Here is an 18865-nt window from a genome sequence, read left to right as displayed (position 1 = left end):
AAATTGTTCAGCAAAGAATCGAACAAATTTGGTCCGGTGAGATAGCAATGCTATCGCATTTAGTTCTATCATAAAACTAGCTTTTATCCGCGACTCCGTCCGCGCGGAATAAAAAATAGACAACGGGGTAAAAATTAACCTATGTCTTTTTCCTGGTTCTAAGCTACCTGCCCACCAATTTTCAGTCAAATCGATTCAGCCGTTCTTGAGTTATGAATAGTGTAACTAACACGACTTTCTTTTATATATATAAGATAGATAGGTTCGGAAATTTACGTCCTCGACAGTACATAGTATACAGGATGTTATATTTTGCTATGTAAGCACATTGCAGTGTATGTTTGTGCAAGTAGTATTAAATTTATTACTCTGTATTTGTGTGCATGTAGTTTGATTGATTTATACGAGCGGCCTGTTTTATGAACGATGAAAGGGGCGATGTTAAAATTAAATGTTTATAGTCAGATATGTTGGATTTATGTCTCTTGTATAATTATATGAATGGTAAATATGCGATGAGTGTACTTAAATGTTGGTTCTTTTGGTTTTAGTGGGGATGCAATTTATAATAGACTAGCTGTAGCCCGCGGCCCCGTCCGCACGCAACAGCTAGTAAAAGCTAGCCTATGTGATCTTCCAGACTTTATTCTACATTAGTGGGAAATTTCATCAAGATCTGTTGAGCTGTTCCGGAGATACTTTCAAACATCCATCCATCCATCTAAACATTCGCATTTATAATATTAGTAGGGGAGAGTGGGGTAATTGCGGACGCGGGGTAAATACGGACTAGCAAGTATCTACTCATTCCCTCCCCCCCGCGGCAGCCCGGTGCTGTCATCTGTTTCTTTCCGCCATTTTAGTGCCACGCAAAAACTTAACACAGCCGGCTACGCACAGTTTGAAAGGTAAGTAAAATTAAAAAAAAAAGTGTAAATTGATCTAATTTTTAGTGTTTTTTAATTCGAGGGACAAGTCTGTATACTAAGTGATGGTAAAAAGTGATATTTTCTATGGATAGCTTTGTCAATGGAGTTTGAATCGCCAATGTTTGTTTTTATGGAACGTTTTAAAAAACTACAAATTTCTCTCTTTGATTTAAAATACCCAGTTGGGTTAATTGCGGACAAGCCTTGCGGGGTAAATACGGACGTCCGCAATTACCCCTAATTCAATAAACTATTATGAAATTAATCAATAACTGCTCATTTTTAGATGCCTCGGAAATATATAAGAAAAAAAAGAACAATCATACACCATCGAATCATTACAAAAAGCTGTGCAAGAAATAAAAGACCAGAAGATACATTTTCGTCAGGCGGAAGAAAAATATGGTATTCCTAGAGCTACTTGTATAAAGGTCCCTACTCTACAAATTCATCGTAGCAAACGGGCAGTAAACAAAAAGCATTCCATTTTTTTTACCAGTACACCGGAAAAAAAGAATCTAGAAGCTAAGGAACAAAAGAAATTAGACAAGAAAAGAAAAGCTCAAGAAAAAGAAAATAAAACTACATCTAATAAGCTAAAAAAAGTCAAAACTTTCTACAAGGAAAGGATCAAAGGGTGTAAGAAATCTGAATAATTTTGAAAATGAAGGAAATGTTGATTACTTTTGCATTTATTGTTAGGAAAAGTACAGTGATCCACCCGCCGAAGACTGGATTATGTGTTCAAAGTGTAACAAGTGGGCCCATGAGACCTGCACTACAGGAAGTTCTTCTAAAGGCTTTACTTGTGATTTTTGTCTATGATGTGGACCTAGTTCGTAAATACCCCATGCTGTCCGTAATTAACTCAGGGTCAGTCCGAATTTACCCCGAGCGATACGGGTAATTACGGACAGACAATGTTTTGTTTTTGCCAAAAATATTCTATTTGTTGATCGATCTCCTTTAATAAGTATAATTGTTTTTGTAGATGTATAACTAAAGATTAATAATTGATAAAGACCGATTGATTATTACTGATAGTAAGAATGTAGTTCGTTATTTCCCTTCAGCGTCCGCAATTCCCCCACCCTCCCCTAAGACTAGTAGTTGCCCGCGAGATTGTCCTCCAAGAATTAAATAAAATCTAGTTATAAATATAGCCTATTCCACCCGGAAATAGTGCACCTTCCGAAATGTGAGAAAAAATTTCAAAACGGTTCAGTAGCTTTGGAACCTACGCCATGCAAACAAACGAACAATCAAATCGTTCTTCTTTGTTTTGCGTTATTGAGTTTTTTTTAGTAAAAATGTTATCAGAATAATGTTAGCTATTAGTATAATATTGGGTCGTTGTTACGATCATGCGTCACTCGGCCGCAGTTCGAACCCGAACGTTTTGACCTACGACACTATCGCAGTCTTGACCGTATTACACTATTGGTATGTTAATTAGTGTTACTGCAGATTAAATGACAGCGTATGTCTTTTGTTTCACTTTATCGTGTGTTTTCACAGCCGAAACAAATATGGGCATCCCTCTCATTTACATTGAAAAAATAAATAAAACAACATGTTTCTTAACAGATTTATCGGCGGTGGAAAGTCTCAATCACCAAATGTAGTCGTGTGCATTTGAACTTTTAACCCTCAGATCGTTCTAGCGATTGTAGTATGAGACGTAACCTGTGTTAAACTATCGCTTTACATATGACCTAGGGGTCGCTTACTGAATACATATTATTGCACTTCAATTGCTTAACCATGCGGGTAAAAGATACTCATAAGACACTGCACACAATTCATTATTTGAATTAATTACTTCAGTAGTTTCTATTGTTGATTATTCAAGTTTCTTTTTATCTGCTGTTTACTGTTAGGATAATGGTCTGTCATAATTGTGTGTGATTTTAGTTATCTCTCAAGCTGTTATTAGCAGAGCTTTCAGTATAATTTACAAAACCTAAAACACCATTTTCTATGCCATTTCTACGTTGAAAGATGATGATAGTGTTTGAGAGAGTTAAGACTATTAGTAACTGTGGGATGAATATTTTTTTAGTATGAACAATAGGAATATCGAATACTTATTCTTTGTCACCGGACAGGCGGCGTTGAAATTGGATTTACCTACGCGCGTTTTAACAAAGTCAATTTACTTGAAGTTAATTGCTGTGTCGTTGTTGCAGTGTGGAGGTGATGGAGAAGGCGAAGGCGTACATAAAGAGCTCGCTGGGCGGCAAGGCGTCGCCAGCGCGCGAGACCGACGCCGCCACGGACGGTGAGCCGCGCGTCTGCTTCGTGTGCGGCGGTGCTGGCCTCGGTGACTGCTATGCTGTACGCGTGAAGCCCGACCCACAGGTGAGGCGATACTAGCATCTACAATTAATACAGAAGAAATCATGGACACCCTGTATAATACTATTTGCTTTATTATCAAATTATGATGCCATACGAGTTACACTCACTAACTGTAAGTTTTTATACTAGGTTTATTACCGAATTAATTATTGGTTCGCTTTAACATTCGACGGATAAATAGAAATTCTATTGTTTTTTTTAGATGAGTTAAAGCTCCAGCGCTGGTTTTTTGCTTCAAAAGTGTCCTTGATTACTAGTAAAGCATGGTTACCGTGTTATAACAATGTAGAGCAATCCAAACAAGCAGTGCAAATATCCGGCGCGCGATCGTAGCCGGTCGCAACCGGCTCACGATTGTATGCGTTAAATGATTGTCTCCCGCAATAGCGCGTTGACTTGTTAACTAGGGTTGCCAATAAAATGAAAATAAAATATGATATTAATTGAGTAAACCCCTGTTGAATATTTCGTTGTTATAACGTCTCACCAGAAGAATCTTGGAACGGACGCAATAAAAGGGGATTAGAAGCGTTAGATCGTTGTTTCTAGTTGCATCGAAGAATTAGTGAGGAAAATACTTAGAAACATCAAAAACCATGATCTATTAATTTATGCATGTCGTTTGATTATAAATAAAAAAAAACTATTCTCGGATCCATCTGAAGTATCGAATATTAAACTCATCCATAACAGTAGTAAGTATCATGGAAAACTATTCGAAGCAAGTCTCCCATGTTTTTGTCATTGTTAAGAGAGGTATACATAAATTGCGTTGCGTTCTCACAGTGTCGATGTCACACACTATAATGTGCGTGAAATATTGATTATAGATATTGTAAAGAAATCGCTGCTTTATCTAATGGCTCGTTTTCTACATATAAGCCATTATTGGCTTTAGTTTATCCTTAATATTATTTTAAACCATTTGGTTCAAGTTATTTTTTGAACACTGTTTCAATGCCAACTATTAACACTTGGATGCTTAAAGAACTGTTACAAATTTGTTACGTGAAAACTTGTTAAAGTTTGTTGGCAATAAGTGAGCGCATAACAAACTTTACATGCGGGTTCCAACTTCAAGTTTGATCAATTTGGCAACACGTGGCCACACATTGGGTGCTAGATTGATTGTAGTTGACTAATTGTTTATTTGTTATATTATGTCGCAAAGCTCCATCCGTTGTCGTAGGTTAGTGACAAATGCAGCAATTACAGTCTACAGCTTTATTACTTTCGATGTTGTACGTTGAACCATATTTGCTTATCTGCTGCATTTTAATCAATATTTTTCGACACAAAAGATCTATTATCGAATTTAGGGCATCGGATATTGTTTACTGCCTTATAATAATATAAAATAATAAATTTTCGAATAATACCCCCGCATGTTACATCTGAAATATCGGTCGCCATTATGTCGTATAGTATTGGGCGTTGCGTTTATCGATATATAACTCTGTTTTTTGATATAGTGACGTGATGTAATTATGTTTTTGTTCAACCAGAGCTCGGAACCGTACTTCCCGTTCCTGGGCGCGCATCCGCCGCCCGCCGGGTACCAGGCGGAGGGCGAAGAAGAGGGCACGGTGCGCTGCTGTTGCGTCTGTTACACCTTCCTTCGCCAGCAATGGGAACAGTACGACCGTGAGAACAAGCCTCACTCGCAGCGATTCTACTGGATGAAGCGGTTAGACGGGAAACCTTTTATTGGTGAGTAGAAGGTTGAATTGATCACTATGGCAACGCATTAGCAAGTATTTTGTGCTATACTAAGTGACCGCTTGCTCGTTTACCTTCTGGTATAAAAATGATGAACCAGAAGGATGTCTGAATTAAAAAATTTAAAGGTTTTCAAGTGGAGACATGGTCATATAACGCTTACTAGGCACTAGCTTTTTTACTAATAAGAAAAAAATCTTTGCACTTTGTTCTTGTGTCTTTAACAAAAGTTTAGTAACCGAGTGCTAAAAGAATTTACATTTCTCAAACATATGTATAACAATTCATATTTTAAGTGCATTTTATTAATACCTATTTTTATTGCGAGTCGTAAATATATCTACATTCATTTTGCAAATAAAATTCACAATATATCCCCGGGGTTCGATAACAGGCTAAAGAACGTCACTATTCCCTCCCAATGCCGTATCCCGCGGGATTACCCGCCCAGCGTTGTCTTAACGGATAGACGGGATTCGCACTTATCGATATATCGATACTATAAACTTTCCCATCCCTAGACTTTATTGGCATCTTCAATGTTTTATTTCAAAGGTTTCTACAATAGTGCTTGTCGTAAAATAGATTTGTTTGTTGGTTGAGTGATGTTCAAAGTTTTTTCAGTGTTGGCTCATTCATGTAGCGAAGGAATTTACTAATATTAATCTAATAGATACGATGTTTTATCGCTAAAGTTGGTTATTGATTTGACGGATTATATATTTTTCCGAAGAATTTAAGAATATCTATGGAAAAATAGTAAGATATTTTGATTTTATCTGCCTATTAAATAAAAGGTATAATATAACGTAATATTATGCCTTCCTCAAAGATAGCGTCTGTAGGTAATAAAGTTGATAATAGTGATCACACTCCAGGGTATTATAGGCCCTAATTTTATACATGTTTCTTATATTCAAGTTACACTACAGTCGAACTTGGATAAGCGACAACTGGATAAACGAGAAACCTCTATCAGCGTTCTCGCTTATAAGGGGTTGTCAGGCCCCGATGGGTGATCTCTATAATAGGGTAAGAGAAAAATATCGCGGTCCTTTGCATTCTCTCTTATCCAAGTTCGACTGTATATGTACATGTACAAAGTTACTATTAAAGGAAATTCCTACAGGAATACACTTTAATAGTAACGTGGATAAATCTTGTATTAAATTAACAAAATTATACATGCTTTCTAATTAGGGATACCTACTCATAAAATCGTCCATGTTTGGACTTAATCTTATATATATAAAAGAAAGTCGTGTTAGTTACACTATTTATAACTCAAGAACGGCTGAATAGATTTGACTAAAAATTGGTGGGCAGGTAGCTTAGAACCAGGAAACGGACATAGGATAATTTTTAACCCGTTTTCTATTTTTTATTCCGCGCGGACGGAGTCGCGGGTAAAAGCTAGTTTCATATAAATGTCATCATCATCTCCCTAGCCTTTCCCTACTCACACAAGCACAAGGTTTTATAAACCTTAAAGTTTTGGCTTAAGTTTTTTACGGCCGGTCGCCTGCCTGTCGCCAACCCTACTTGGGTGGAAACTTGAAAAAATGTCTATTAATGTAAAATCTTGTAAAGAACGCGATCAAGTAAATTAAAAAAACGGAACTCACTATTGTAATTTAATATAAGGAATATGTGCAAAAAGAGTACGGACCAAGAGTCTGTAATAAAAAAAGTAAGTGGTCATCTTTAATAGATTACAGCTGGCGCAGACAGACAGACAAGTAGTTTCGATATGAATAGTTTTATGATCGGTTTGATGAGTTTAATAGTTTATTATGCTACTGCTGAGATGATGATGGTCATTTAATCGGATATTAAAAGTAAGTGTTTCTAACGTATGCTATAAATTATTTTTGGAAGCTTTTGTTGTCTTTGAAAACACGAGTCAATACTAGTAGGGTAACTAGACTGGTTCAGAAGGGTAATGTTTCTAGCATGTTTGTATGCAAGTTTGTGTGTATGTCAATTCGACTGAACTGATCTTAACTCGTGTTTTGTAACTTGCACTCCTCACTCCTTAGTTATATTTTAGGATGAAGTTAGTTGCGTTTTTTTTTTAAATAACTGATGGTGTTTTTTTTTTGTATTACTTTATAGAAAAGAGCGCATTCATGAAATGTTTCGACAAAAATAAACGTTTCGCAAATTGAACTGACCTATGATGTTAACGAGTTTGACCTGTTATTCTAATTGCATAGCATTTTAAATTGATCCGTCATAGGTCAAATGTTAAATAATATAATTAATTCTTTTTTGTACACTAAATATGCGTTTCAAATATATATGTGCGCAAGAAACTTAAAATAATGATTATAATAGTAGTATTTTTTTGTGTAGGTAAATATTTTTTTACTCGGAGATCTATGTATATAAAAGAAAGTCGTGTTAGTTACACTATTTATAACTCAAGATCGGTCGAACTGATTTAGCTGAAAATTGATGGGGAGGTAACTTAGAACTAGGAGACGGACATAGGAACTTTTTTATCTTGTGTGCATTTTTTTTATTCTGCGCGGACGGAATCGCGGGTAAAAGCTAGTTTGAAATAAAAATGATTCAAAAAATATGTTATGCTGACTTTACTTGTTTTTATTACCACAGGACTCTTTTTATCCATCTTTGAATGATTGTAACCGGGTTTTAAATCGGTCGCTTAGCAATTGACGTACCACAACCATATTATCGAATAAAAAAACTAGCTGTCGTCCGCGACTACGTTCGTGTGGAATTAAAAAAACATAATCAGTAGCCGATGTGCTCTTGCAGACTATGTTCTACATCTCTGCTAAATTTCAGAGATACCTTCAAACAAACATCCATCCATCCATCCATCTAAACATTGGCATTTAAATTACGTCATGTCATAGAGTTAGTGATATATAGCCTCGGCAATAGTTTTAAATTCTCTGATTTAATATATCGGATATTGGCACCGTACTTTTGTTTACATAGCTGGTTTTATTTGACTGTTTGAGTGACGAGTTTACATTGAGCCACTTAGGGTGCGCAATGTAATGTTTACTCTTAGGAACTCTAATCGTTATGATTGTTTGTTTTGAAGGCGATTATTACGGATAAATGCACGTCTTATTGTTTGTTTTTTAAACATATCACTGTTTCGTTGTATGACTGATAAGTAGTATTTAGTATAATTTAAATATGTACAAAATAAGAAGGATCTGGGTTACATAAGCAGGTTTTTTAAATACCTTTAAAAGCGTCAAACAAATGTCTAGTAGATACTGGCTGTCGCCCGCGACTCCGTCCGCGCGGATAGCCTATAGCCTATATGGTCTTACAGGCTATGCTCTACCTCTATGGCAAATTTAATCGAGATCCGTTCATTCGTTTTAGAGATACCTTCAAACAAACATCCATCCATCTAAACATTCGCATTTATATTATTAGTAAGATTATAAAATATTTATATACTTTTCAATATATAAATCATATACATACCTGATTGAAAAGGACCAATATAGAGCCACTTTACATTCATAATGGTATATATGTTTAAGTAACGCAAACAAAACCGATTGTAACCGATTCAAGCCGGTTCGCAGTTAGCCGAATTTAAATATCAATTGCTCTATTCATTAACGTTGTTGCCGAACGCACAGTGACCGGTTTCAACTGGTTACAGTACATTGTACTTTTGACTTGTAATGTTAACATATCAAAATAGCTCGTCTAGATTACAGTCAGTCAATGGAACGCATGGTTGCAGATTGTTGCCAAAGTAATAAACTATCTAACCAACATCGAAATATTAGCTAAAACGATACCTTAAAACGTAAGTTTATCCCTTAGTGTAGTCTAATCTTTTCATTAGTAATGTTAATAACTTTTCCCTTTAAGACCCTAGTACGATGACGAAACAATGTCTCGCGTGGCAATATGGCATGCAATATTTTGCATTAGGAAAAAAGTGGTAAATAGGAATGTTATCAATACTTTCAAGGTCCGTCGTGCGAAACCCATTTTAATCTGTTGGATAAGGGTAACTAGCAGGTTACACAGAAAGGAAGAAATTACACCTTACCTAAAGAACATAACTGGAGCATGAATAGTTATTTCAGTTTATTCAAGGAGAGTGGAATCTCTACATCGAATTTTTACCTCTTCTATTAAATATCTGGATAGAACCGGTTAGTGGATAATGTGTAAAATGTAATCTTCATACTTATCGTATGTACAAACGTGACGAATATTTACTTTAACTGATTATATGGTTATAACTTGTAAATGTACATACATTGTTCATTTAATATTGTTTTATGATGTAACACATTGTTATACTTGAATTTTTTTTCCTTCGTACAAATAGGTGCAAATTGGACACTTATGTTGTGATACACTACATATCAGCATTGCTATATATTAAAAACTAGCTTTTACCCGCGACTCCATCCGCGCGGAATAAAAAATAGAAAACGGGGTAAAAATTATCCTATGTCCGTCTCCTGGTTCTAAGCTACCTGCCCACCAATTTTCAGTCAAATCGATTCAGCCGTTCTTGAGTTATAAATAGTGTAACTAACACGACTTTCTTTTATATATATAGATAAGTAACAATGGTAGAGCTTGCAAAGGCATTATTTGCTGCACAAATAGCCTGCTTGATCGGAACATTACCACGAAAATATAGAAGATAGGTCTGTAACGAAACAGAAGTAATTCACGCATGTATTCTTTTAGGACTTTTTACTTCACCGTTCAAGCCAATTCATTCCTATAAATGAATCTTATACTGTCTACGATCTTTGTAGAACATACTTATATTTAGCTCTCATTGAAAATAAAAGTCAGGACTTGTGATGCAGTTTATTAGGCATTGTTAGATTATAACAGATTAAATAAATTCTTTTAAGCCAAAAGGATATCACTACATATTATTTTATATTTAATAAAAAAGCTGTTTGTTTTTCAATTTATCGGCAATCAGTCTTCGTCACACCCGATACGGTACGGATTAAGGTAAATTGTAAATCCGTCTGCGGCGGGTTTTTATCCCCATTCTCTCCCGGCGATCGAGAAAGCCAGTAATTACGAACAGGTGGTCGACAAATAATAAGAATTTTCCTCAAAGCAGCTCCGCTTAAAAGAAAATTATTATATCCACGGAAAATTGTTTAGTTTCTATAGTTAATGGTAAATTTTTATCTTCATCCCTGTATTATATTAATTTAAAATAAGTTATCATACAAGCATTATCGTTCTAGAACATAATAACTTGAAGAGGAAAGGTACGTGACATACCACACTAAATAAGAGAAGGTGGTATTGTTTTTGGTAGGGTTGGCGACAGGCAGGCGGCCGGCCGTAAAAAAATTAAGCCAAATCTTTAAGGTTTATAAACCTTGTGTTCCGACACGTGAATGGGAAAAGGCCAGGGAGATGATGATCATGGTATTGTTTTTGTTGTCTTTTGCGCGTATTTACATATATTTGTTTTTCTGTATGTTTATAACTTCCATTATGACGGCCTTGAGCCTAAACGACTGAACTTATTTTGTTGTCAACCGACTCTTCTTCTCCGGATTGTCATAGATTATATTGCATCCATCCAAAACTCATAGAGTACACATAAGAAATCAAATTTTAAATTATGGAAGACAAGTTAGAATCTCAATCGTCGTAACTTTTTTTTACATTGCTAAATATTTTTTTCGATGTTTTCAAGTATATACTAAAAGTTTTACATTTAACATTGCGTAGTTTATTTACTTTTAATTAAAAAAAATTAATGTTTGTGTTAAATTACAGCCAATAGATGGCGCTATTTCATCCATTAGCGTTTTAGTCAATTAGGTTTTTGGTTTCATAAAATTTAAGGTTTAAGTTATTTACATTTACTTGTAGAAGTCTCATGTTTTTGTATCTGTATGTCAAAGTGAATGGAAGCGGTGATGATACGTTTTTTACAAGTGTATGGATATTAGAAGCTTAAGGTTTGGTTTTTCCATTCGACATCACACATTTTATTCATTAAAATTATCAGATGAAATTAGCATTAAAAGATACTGGACAGTTTTGCAATTCACGTTTCTCGGATAAAGTATATTTTGATTGATGACTATTCAATTGTCATGTTAAATTTCCTAACAATTTTACTATTAAGTTGACGTAATTACTACGTAATATAGTTTGGTCACGATATTGTACTTCCCCGCGGAAAGTATTAATACGTGATAATTTGTCTCTTAGAATTGTGAATACCAATTTTCTTGATACCTGTACCGAGGATTTAATTGTAATTAATGTTGATTTATTAAACTGTAATTATGTTGTTTTTTTAACCACATAAAATCCTTAGTTTCTGTAGAAAATTAATAAAATATCTCGACAAAACTCATCTCTTGTACAATTTAACTTACATTGTAACAATGTTTGAAAACGACGTAACACGACTGCTATAAACAAACAACATAAAACGGTTCATAAAATAGACGTTGGTGTAATCATGTCAACTCGATGTTTAGAATGTTGTTGTTCAATAGTTACTTAAGTATATTTTACTTCTATTTTGTTCTCAACTCACATGCTGAAATGTTGAGAAAACAAAAACAAACAAGGTCGCCTAAACATGAGGCTCTATACCCGTGTAAAATAAATTGTTACATCCCGCTTTGCAATACCAAAAGAGCTGGCAAAACTTAACCAGTCTATAAATAAACAGTACCCATAATGTCGATTTCCAGGCGCGGATATGTCGTTTCAAGGCGAGTATGCGGCGCAAGTACTGGGTCTCGGCGCGGAGACGGGGGCGAACCGGGAAGAGTCGGGAAATCCGGCCACACCGGGCGCCACGGCAGCACCCCGCGCCGCCGAGCCCCCGCCCCCTACGACTGTACCTACACCAACACCCACCACCACACCCAGGCCTAAGGATGTAGACACCAATCATAATGCCAAGTTTAATAATGTAAGTATAATAAGTTAATAGTTAACACTCGGCATCACTTTTTCCATGTAGTTATTATTTTATAACTGGATGCTCAGTCATCCGTTCAGCAGCGATATCCCAGCGGTGGTAACGGCGGTGCGGGTGCAACGGAGGAGGAGGGTGTGCTGGACCTTCGGGCGAGGGATCCCTCCGTAATCTCGGTCGGATCCCAGCACTCGGGTGCTTCAGAATCCGCTGGTTATCTAGATGCTGTTAGGTGAGTGGATTTGTTTAACATTTACATTAAAAAAAAACTACGCAATTTAATAATCATACTTCTAAAGGCAGAGATTTTAAATTTATTTCATTACTTAAAGGCCTTTTATTGTCCAATTAAGTATACCTTTTGGTCTAAAGAACGCACGTTTAACATTTCAGGTCAACGGTATCGGTATACTCGGGCAACTCCAACTCGAGTTCAGATCGAGATATTTTAGATCTGTCGATGCCGGATAAGAACTCGATGACCGAGGTCTGTTACGTCTGTGGAGATGAATACAAGCGCGGTACACTTTGTAATCTTAACACCAAGGAACCTAAGGATAAAATGGTAAATATGTTTACATTCTTTACCCTTTATGATACTATTACATTGACCAAACGTATTCAACAACATAATTCTCTAATACTAGTATTGCACGGTCACGATTGTCAGTACTGTTGATTACTTTAACAATGTTTCTCAACAACGTCTAGAGGTGTGACAAAAATAAATATTACGTGTTACTTCTTCAACTAATATATTAATACATAATTTGTTTGTAATACTTTTTAGTATACTTTTAAGGACGATTTCAAGGATGAATCGAGTTTTGTCGTCTATTTTTATACTTTCAAAATGTCTGCCTAAGACATTCATATTTACCTTTAATTAAAAGTGGGACGCACAGAAAGGGGATATTTCATCTTCCTAAGCGCAACCTCAACCGTCAAATCCACTTCAAGGATTAAATATTTCATCTCTCTCTCCGCCTCTATTTCTCTCTGTTTGTCTTCCCCTTCTCTGTTTTTAATGATAGTAAAGGGTGTTTTAGTAGAGTAATAGAAACCGATGCTTTGATAAAATAGATGCGATCATTTGAATGACACAGCTCTAATAGCTCTGACAAAGATATAGTGGGTTATTAATGTATCACCCACAACTCTGACCCTCGCTTGATGAACTGTCTGCTGTTATCTCACGTCCGTTGTATAGAGTTTAATGGAGGTCAAGCTTTTGATGCAATTGTTGATGATATTACAGGAGGATAAGAAATAAAGAAAATAAAAAGATTAAATTCATTAAAAAATTAGCTAAGTTGAAATATGACTTTGGTAACTTGGTATACTCGATGGTTCCTATATAAATAATCGTAACTTACAAATTTGTCGTTTGCATAATAATTTTTTTTTGTCTGTTTTCTTTTGTTAATAAAAAAGGATTCAAAATTTTTGTTTACTTCTTTCTAAATGAATAATATTTTGTAAAAGATTTAGTAATAGAAGTTACAGATATATATTTACAAAAGAGTTGTTTGTATGATATAAGTTTATCAATGAGGTTAAAGGTTAATATTTGTTTGTATATTTTCCCATAAAGTACTCTGTTTAGTGGAATTATTTATCAACTTCGATAACCTTTGTTTCTTAACACGTTCACTGTCCCTACGATCTTTAGTGGTAACTCGCCGTTGATACGGTAGCGTTGATTGTGTTAAGCTACGTAAACTAAGATTAAACTATAAAGGCTTGTTGTAAATTGAAAAAAATCTAGTAATAAATATTGCCTACGTCATTCTAGATAATGTAACTTCCTTACAGTGAAAGAATTTTTCAATCAGTTCAGTAGTTTCGGAGTCTATTCAATGCAAACAAACAAACAAACAAATCTTTATGGTTGATCTTTCCTATTTAGTGATTTTGTTTTGTCCCATTTGTACCTCTTATTTCTGTCATCCTCACAATGGCGGCAACAAATCCAAAGTCTTTTACTACCTATGTTATCTGGGGGTGTGGCAGTGCCCTCCTTTGATATGAGTACGGTCTAACCATCCTTTTCTTGATGTTTCGTATAATTTTAATATCTATTTACTTTGTTTTATCTCTTTTGTTTAAAAAATTAGTGTTTACAACACTGAATTGATAACCCCCCCACCTAAGATGCAACTTTATGAATAATTTTACCAACAAATAGTTATTTGAGTGACGCAGGATGATAATAAATTTGATAATATGCCATATATATGCGCTTGTTTGTTTGTTCGTTAGAACATAAATGTATCAACAGTCCCCACGTAAACTTAAGTATGTGCAAAAGACAAATTTTATAGCATTAAACATTTAAACATTTGCAACTCGACTTCTATTTATTATACACAAATAAAATTTGATAGTATACATTTTTATTTTTCAAGTAAACTTCCAAAAAAATGGTAAACTTGCTAGATTTTTTTTACTTCAATTGCAAATATTTAAATCGTATTTCTACTTGACGAAGTCGCGCGTGTCATATTTTTAGCAGACGTAGACTCGCCAATTAGAAATGCGATGTAAATAGTAATAAAAATATTCCATTATCAGCCATAGTCAGTAGCGGCGATATAGTGAGGGCAATAAATTGAATATCTTTAAGGGTTAGAGGCTATCTTTTGCGGGTTGGAAAGTTATCTGTGTGGAAAACATGGCGACCTTGCGACCGCTCCTATCACTCGTGTGACTAACGAAACCTATCTACGTCATGTAGATTTCATGCAGATTCATACAAATAAAAAAAATGGTGCATTGATTTTAGATATAAAACTAATAACTAGAACAGTAGATTTGTCCGTTCTATTTCTTCTTTCTTACTTTTCCTTATTTCTCTATTGTTTAGTATACAGAGACCTAAGTTTCTTTAACTTCTTAGTACATGATCTAATCCGTTGATGTAATTTAAAATAATATTATTTGTAACGCTACATAATATTTGCTGTATTAGAGCTAAATTAGATTCACTTTAGCACTTGAAAAACGTGTTAATACATTAACAGTGGTAGATCCCGCAACAACAATAGTTGTTGGGTGCACGAAATACCACGACCTCACAGAAGACAGGCGTCAAGTGGAAGTAATTACAAGTACAGTCTGATGAGTGAGCTGCTGAAGGCCTAAATTTAATCCTCTTACCCTTCCTACCCTTTTCTTATTAAGAAAAGATGAGAAGGAAAAGTGAATTTGTCAGAAGAGGGGAGGCATAGGAAGGGGAAATCTCTTTCTTTACGTCATTATTTCGGCGAATCCGGGTGACTGTTTGTTCCTTTGCCAGCTTATGATATAAAAAAAACATTGAAAGACGCAAAGTATATTTTTCCTTCTATTATCCTATAACTATTTATTATTATTGTTCGTATTTTATTGTGATCAGAACAAGCAGCCGTACTTCCCGATCTTTGGAGAGCAGCATCCTCGGCCGCCGCGCTCTCGTCCTAAAGATGCTCAGGGTACTGTGAGAGCCTGCGCCGCCTGCCACCATCACCTGCTGCAGCAGTGGAACACATACCAGGTATAATTCATTTCAAATATCTCTGCTGTACTCCCTCCCTTCTACACAAAATCAATGGGTCCTAAGTATATCGGTCGAAATAAAAAATTAATAATTTTTATTTGTGAAAAACTACCTGGTGTAAATGTTATTTTTTTTTGCTGAAGTCATCTTTTCCTATATGATTGAAACTTTGAGAGTCTCTCTTGAAACGTTGTTACTTTACACATTGGCCCTTATTAGTTATTACGAAGAAGTTAGGAGCCGCTAACATATTTGAAAAACAATATACACAGTCTATACTAAACTTTATCAAGGAAGAAACCATGTCGTATAGTGATCAGGTCGATATGAACTGATGTTCTATCGGACCATGGATGGTGCTTAGATGATTGCCATCTTATTTTTATGTTGTAAAAATTAGCAAATAAACAAGCAGCCATCTTAAATCGTTAAATAGCGAAGTTTTCAATGCAATAACTTAGAATGTTTATAAAAATATTTAACGAATAATGTTACAACGTTCCAAAATAAATCTTACTATTATTATATGAAGGGGCAGGAGGGCCTTCATCAGAAATCATCTTGTGCGAGTATAAAAGCGGGCATGTTGGCAGGTGGGCGTGAACAGATCACGAGTCCTTGTTGCAATCGCAGTTGTTTAATAAGGGTTAGGTAACCAAAAATACACAGTGGAATGAACACTGTAGTGTCTAACCAATGCGACACCAACTTAATTAAGCGCTAGATTTTAATTGTTAATTAGATGCTAAGCGATTCGTCGCAAGCGTGGTGCGCGGGCGCCGTCTCGAACAACACTGTTCAAAGATGGCCGCCCTCACAACCATCGACAGTGACGCTTCGCTTGGCTGAAAAAGTCAACCAGTCATTTGACTTTGGCGGATACGCCGTCATATAAATGCGAATGTTTGGATGGATGGATGTTTGGAAATATCTCCAAAATAGCTGAACGAATCTTGATGAAATTTGGCACAGATGTAAAACATAGTCATTAAGAACACATAAGCTACTAATTACGTTTTATTTATTCCGCGCGGACGATGTCGCGGACGATAGCTAGTTTATAAATAAACACTAAATTGAATTAAATATGTGAGACTTTCTAACTATGAAAATTTATAAGTCAAATAAACATGTATTCGTGGTTATAAAATTAGATGTACAATATATTACGTAGTGCGAAATCTGTTACGTGTTGTGTTTGCGAAAGTTACTTTGACAGGACAATGTTAACTCAACTACAAATAGCTTGCAAGGATTTTTAGAAAACTTAGATAATGTTTGAAAAAGTTTCTAGATACAATTACAAGTTAATTACTATAATTGCTGTATATTTAGTGTTTAACGTAAAGGAATGGATAAGTAAGTAAAGCCTTAAGTAGGAAGTACTTAAGGCTTTTGTAGTCGCTTATTGTATTAATCACAAAATATTAATTAAACTTTCGTGAGACATTATCATTAACTAATATAGAAAACGACTAAAACACTCACGTACATTTGTCCGGTGTCGGCACCGACTAGTTAAGGGCCCCCGATGGGCTTGAAACTAGTCGGTGCCGACACCGTACAAATGTACGTGAGTGTTTTAGTCGTTTTAAAAATTAGTTAATGTTTGGATTGTCTGGTAATAGAAATGATAGCAATAGGTTTCAAGTTTCTAGTATTATTTGCTCTTTTTTTTTGTTGTAGTTATTTTCTTGTAAATGTATGTGTAATTATATTGTAAGTTGTTTCCTATGGGACTGACATGTTCATATGAACCAAAGTCCCTATAAAAATAAAGAGAAAAAAAAAGTTTCTAGTTCTAGACTTTTGCAGTGTATTTCTTACGGATAGTCCCCTCGCTGTTCGCTTTCATATCATTATGGGATGGTACATACGGCGAGAATTATGAAACACAATTATCATCATCATCAACCAGTCCTTATCCCTATGGATGGTCGGCACAGTATGTACTACTCCTCCATACATCTCTATCAGACGTCATATCTGAATTTACCCCCTTCTTACGTATATCCTCTTTCACACAATACATCCATACTTTCTTTGGTCTTCCTCTACCTTTATAGCCTACATTCAATCTCATTACTTTTTTGTTTATATGATTATCTACCCTCCGCATAACATGTCCAAACCACGTGTCATGTCAAACATGTCCACGCTAATTATGAAACACAATATTGTCAAATTATTTCAAATAGCACAGTAATTTATGAGGAAAAGGGAATTTCAGTTAGTTTAGATCACGGCTCCACTAATTTGAACCTTGTAACATAGTTAAATACGTGTTTTAACCCTTTGTCCGCCGCTGTTTGTTATTGTCAACGTTATATGTTTCACAATAAATATGTATCACCACAATACTTTCGGTATAAGTACGTCATTATTGGTAAAGATCGCATTTCGCAAGTCTACGTATAATAATGTTTCAATAACCATGATTTGTCAAAAATCCGTGCCGGCCTCTAGTCACAGTATAAAAAGGTTAACGTATGTTTAAGCTAAAATTTATTTGAAACTAGCTTTTACCCGCGACTCCGTCTGCGCGGAATAAAAAAAATACACACAAGATAAAAAAAAGTTCCTATGTCCGTCTCCTAGTTCTAAGCTACCTCCCCATCAATTTTCAGCTAAATCAGTTCGACCGATCTTGAGTTATAAATAGTGTAACTAACACGACTTTTTTATATATATAGATACTGTTTTTGGTTTTTTTTATGGTAAGACCCTAAAAATCTATCAAATTTACTGTAAAATATTTAGTTCGAAAAATCAATATTGCATTCATATTGAATGTTGTTGAACGTTTTAGCCAAAGTACGATAATTTTGTTGGCAAATTTTTCACAAATTGTATTGGAGTAGGTCAGATTAGGAACAAATTTACACGATTCTGTTACTTGCCGGATGTTTTATTGATTGAGAGCTGATAGAATATTTAGAATATTATTGTTAAAATACTTAGTACTTAAATATGATATTAAACCGAGTCGTAATATTTGTCATAGTATATAGTGGCAGAATTTATAAATGTATTCGACAGGGAACTATTTTTTTGTATTTTGACTTTTTAATTCTGAGTAGTATAAATCATAAATACGGCAAATTTTGAACTGGATGAATCTGTTGTTTATTTATTTATTTCTAGCTGTCGTCCGCGACTCCGTCCGCGTGGAATTAAAAAAAGTAGCCATAATAAGTAGCCTATGTGTTCTCCCAGATTATGATCTATATCTGTGCCAAATTTCATCCAGATCCGTTGAGCCGTTTTGGAGATACCTTCAAACAAACATCCATCCATCTATACATTCGCATTTATAATATTAGTAAGATTTAATTTTCATTTCTTTAATGAAATTTTGATTTCAAATGA

The 18865-nt window shown here is 35.1% G+C and overlaps 1 protein-coding gene across 4 annotated transcripts in view; it reads left to right on the top strand.

Annotated features, from left to right (window-relative positions):
• Nucleotides 1–18865, top strand: part of LOC106708185 — a 98276-nt gene that overhangs the window by 30929 nt on the left and 48482 nt on the right. For all 4 annotated transcript variants that reach the window (XM_045684566.1, XM_045684565.1, XM_045684564.1 and 1 more), the window contains exons 2-7: nucleotides 3119–3290; nucleotides 4796–5000; nucleotides 11729–11952; nucleotides 12030–12190; nucleotides 12352–12523; nucleotides 15356–15493. In XM_045684566.1, coding sequence (XP_045540522.1) covers nucleotides 3129–3290; nucleotides 4796–5000; nucleotides 11729–11952; nucleotides 12030–12190; nucleotides 12352–12523; nucleotides 15356–15493 — 1062 coding nt within the window. In that variant the 5' untranslated portion in view covers nucleotides 3119–3128. The remainder of the gene's footprint in view (nucleotides 1–3118; nucleotides 3291–4795; nucleotides 5001–11728; nucleotides 11953–12029; nucleotides 12191–12351; nucleotides 12524–15355; nucleotides 15494–18865) is intronic.

The sequence above is a fragment of the Papilio machaon genome, chromosome 26 (genome assembly GCF_912999745.1).
Source record: "Papilio machaon chromosome 26, ilPapMach1.1, whole genome shotgun sequence".
NCBI classification, from domain to species: domain Eukaryota; kingdom Metazoa; phylum Arthropoda; class Insecta; order Lepidoptera; family Papilionidae; genus Papilio; species Papilio machaon.
This window is presented reverse-complemented; position numbering and strand designations above follow the sequence as displayed.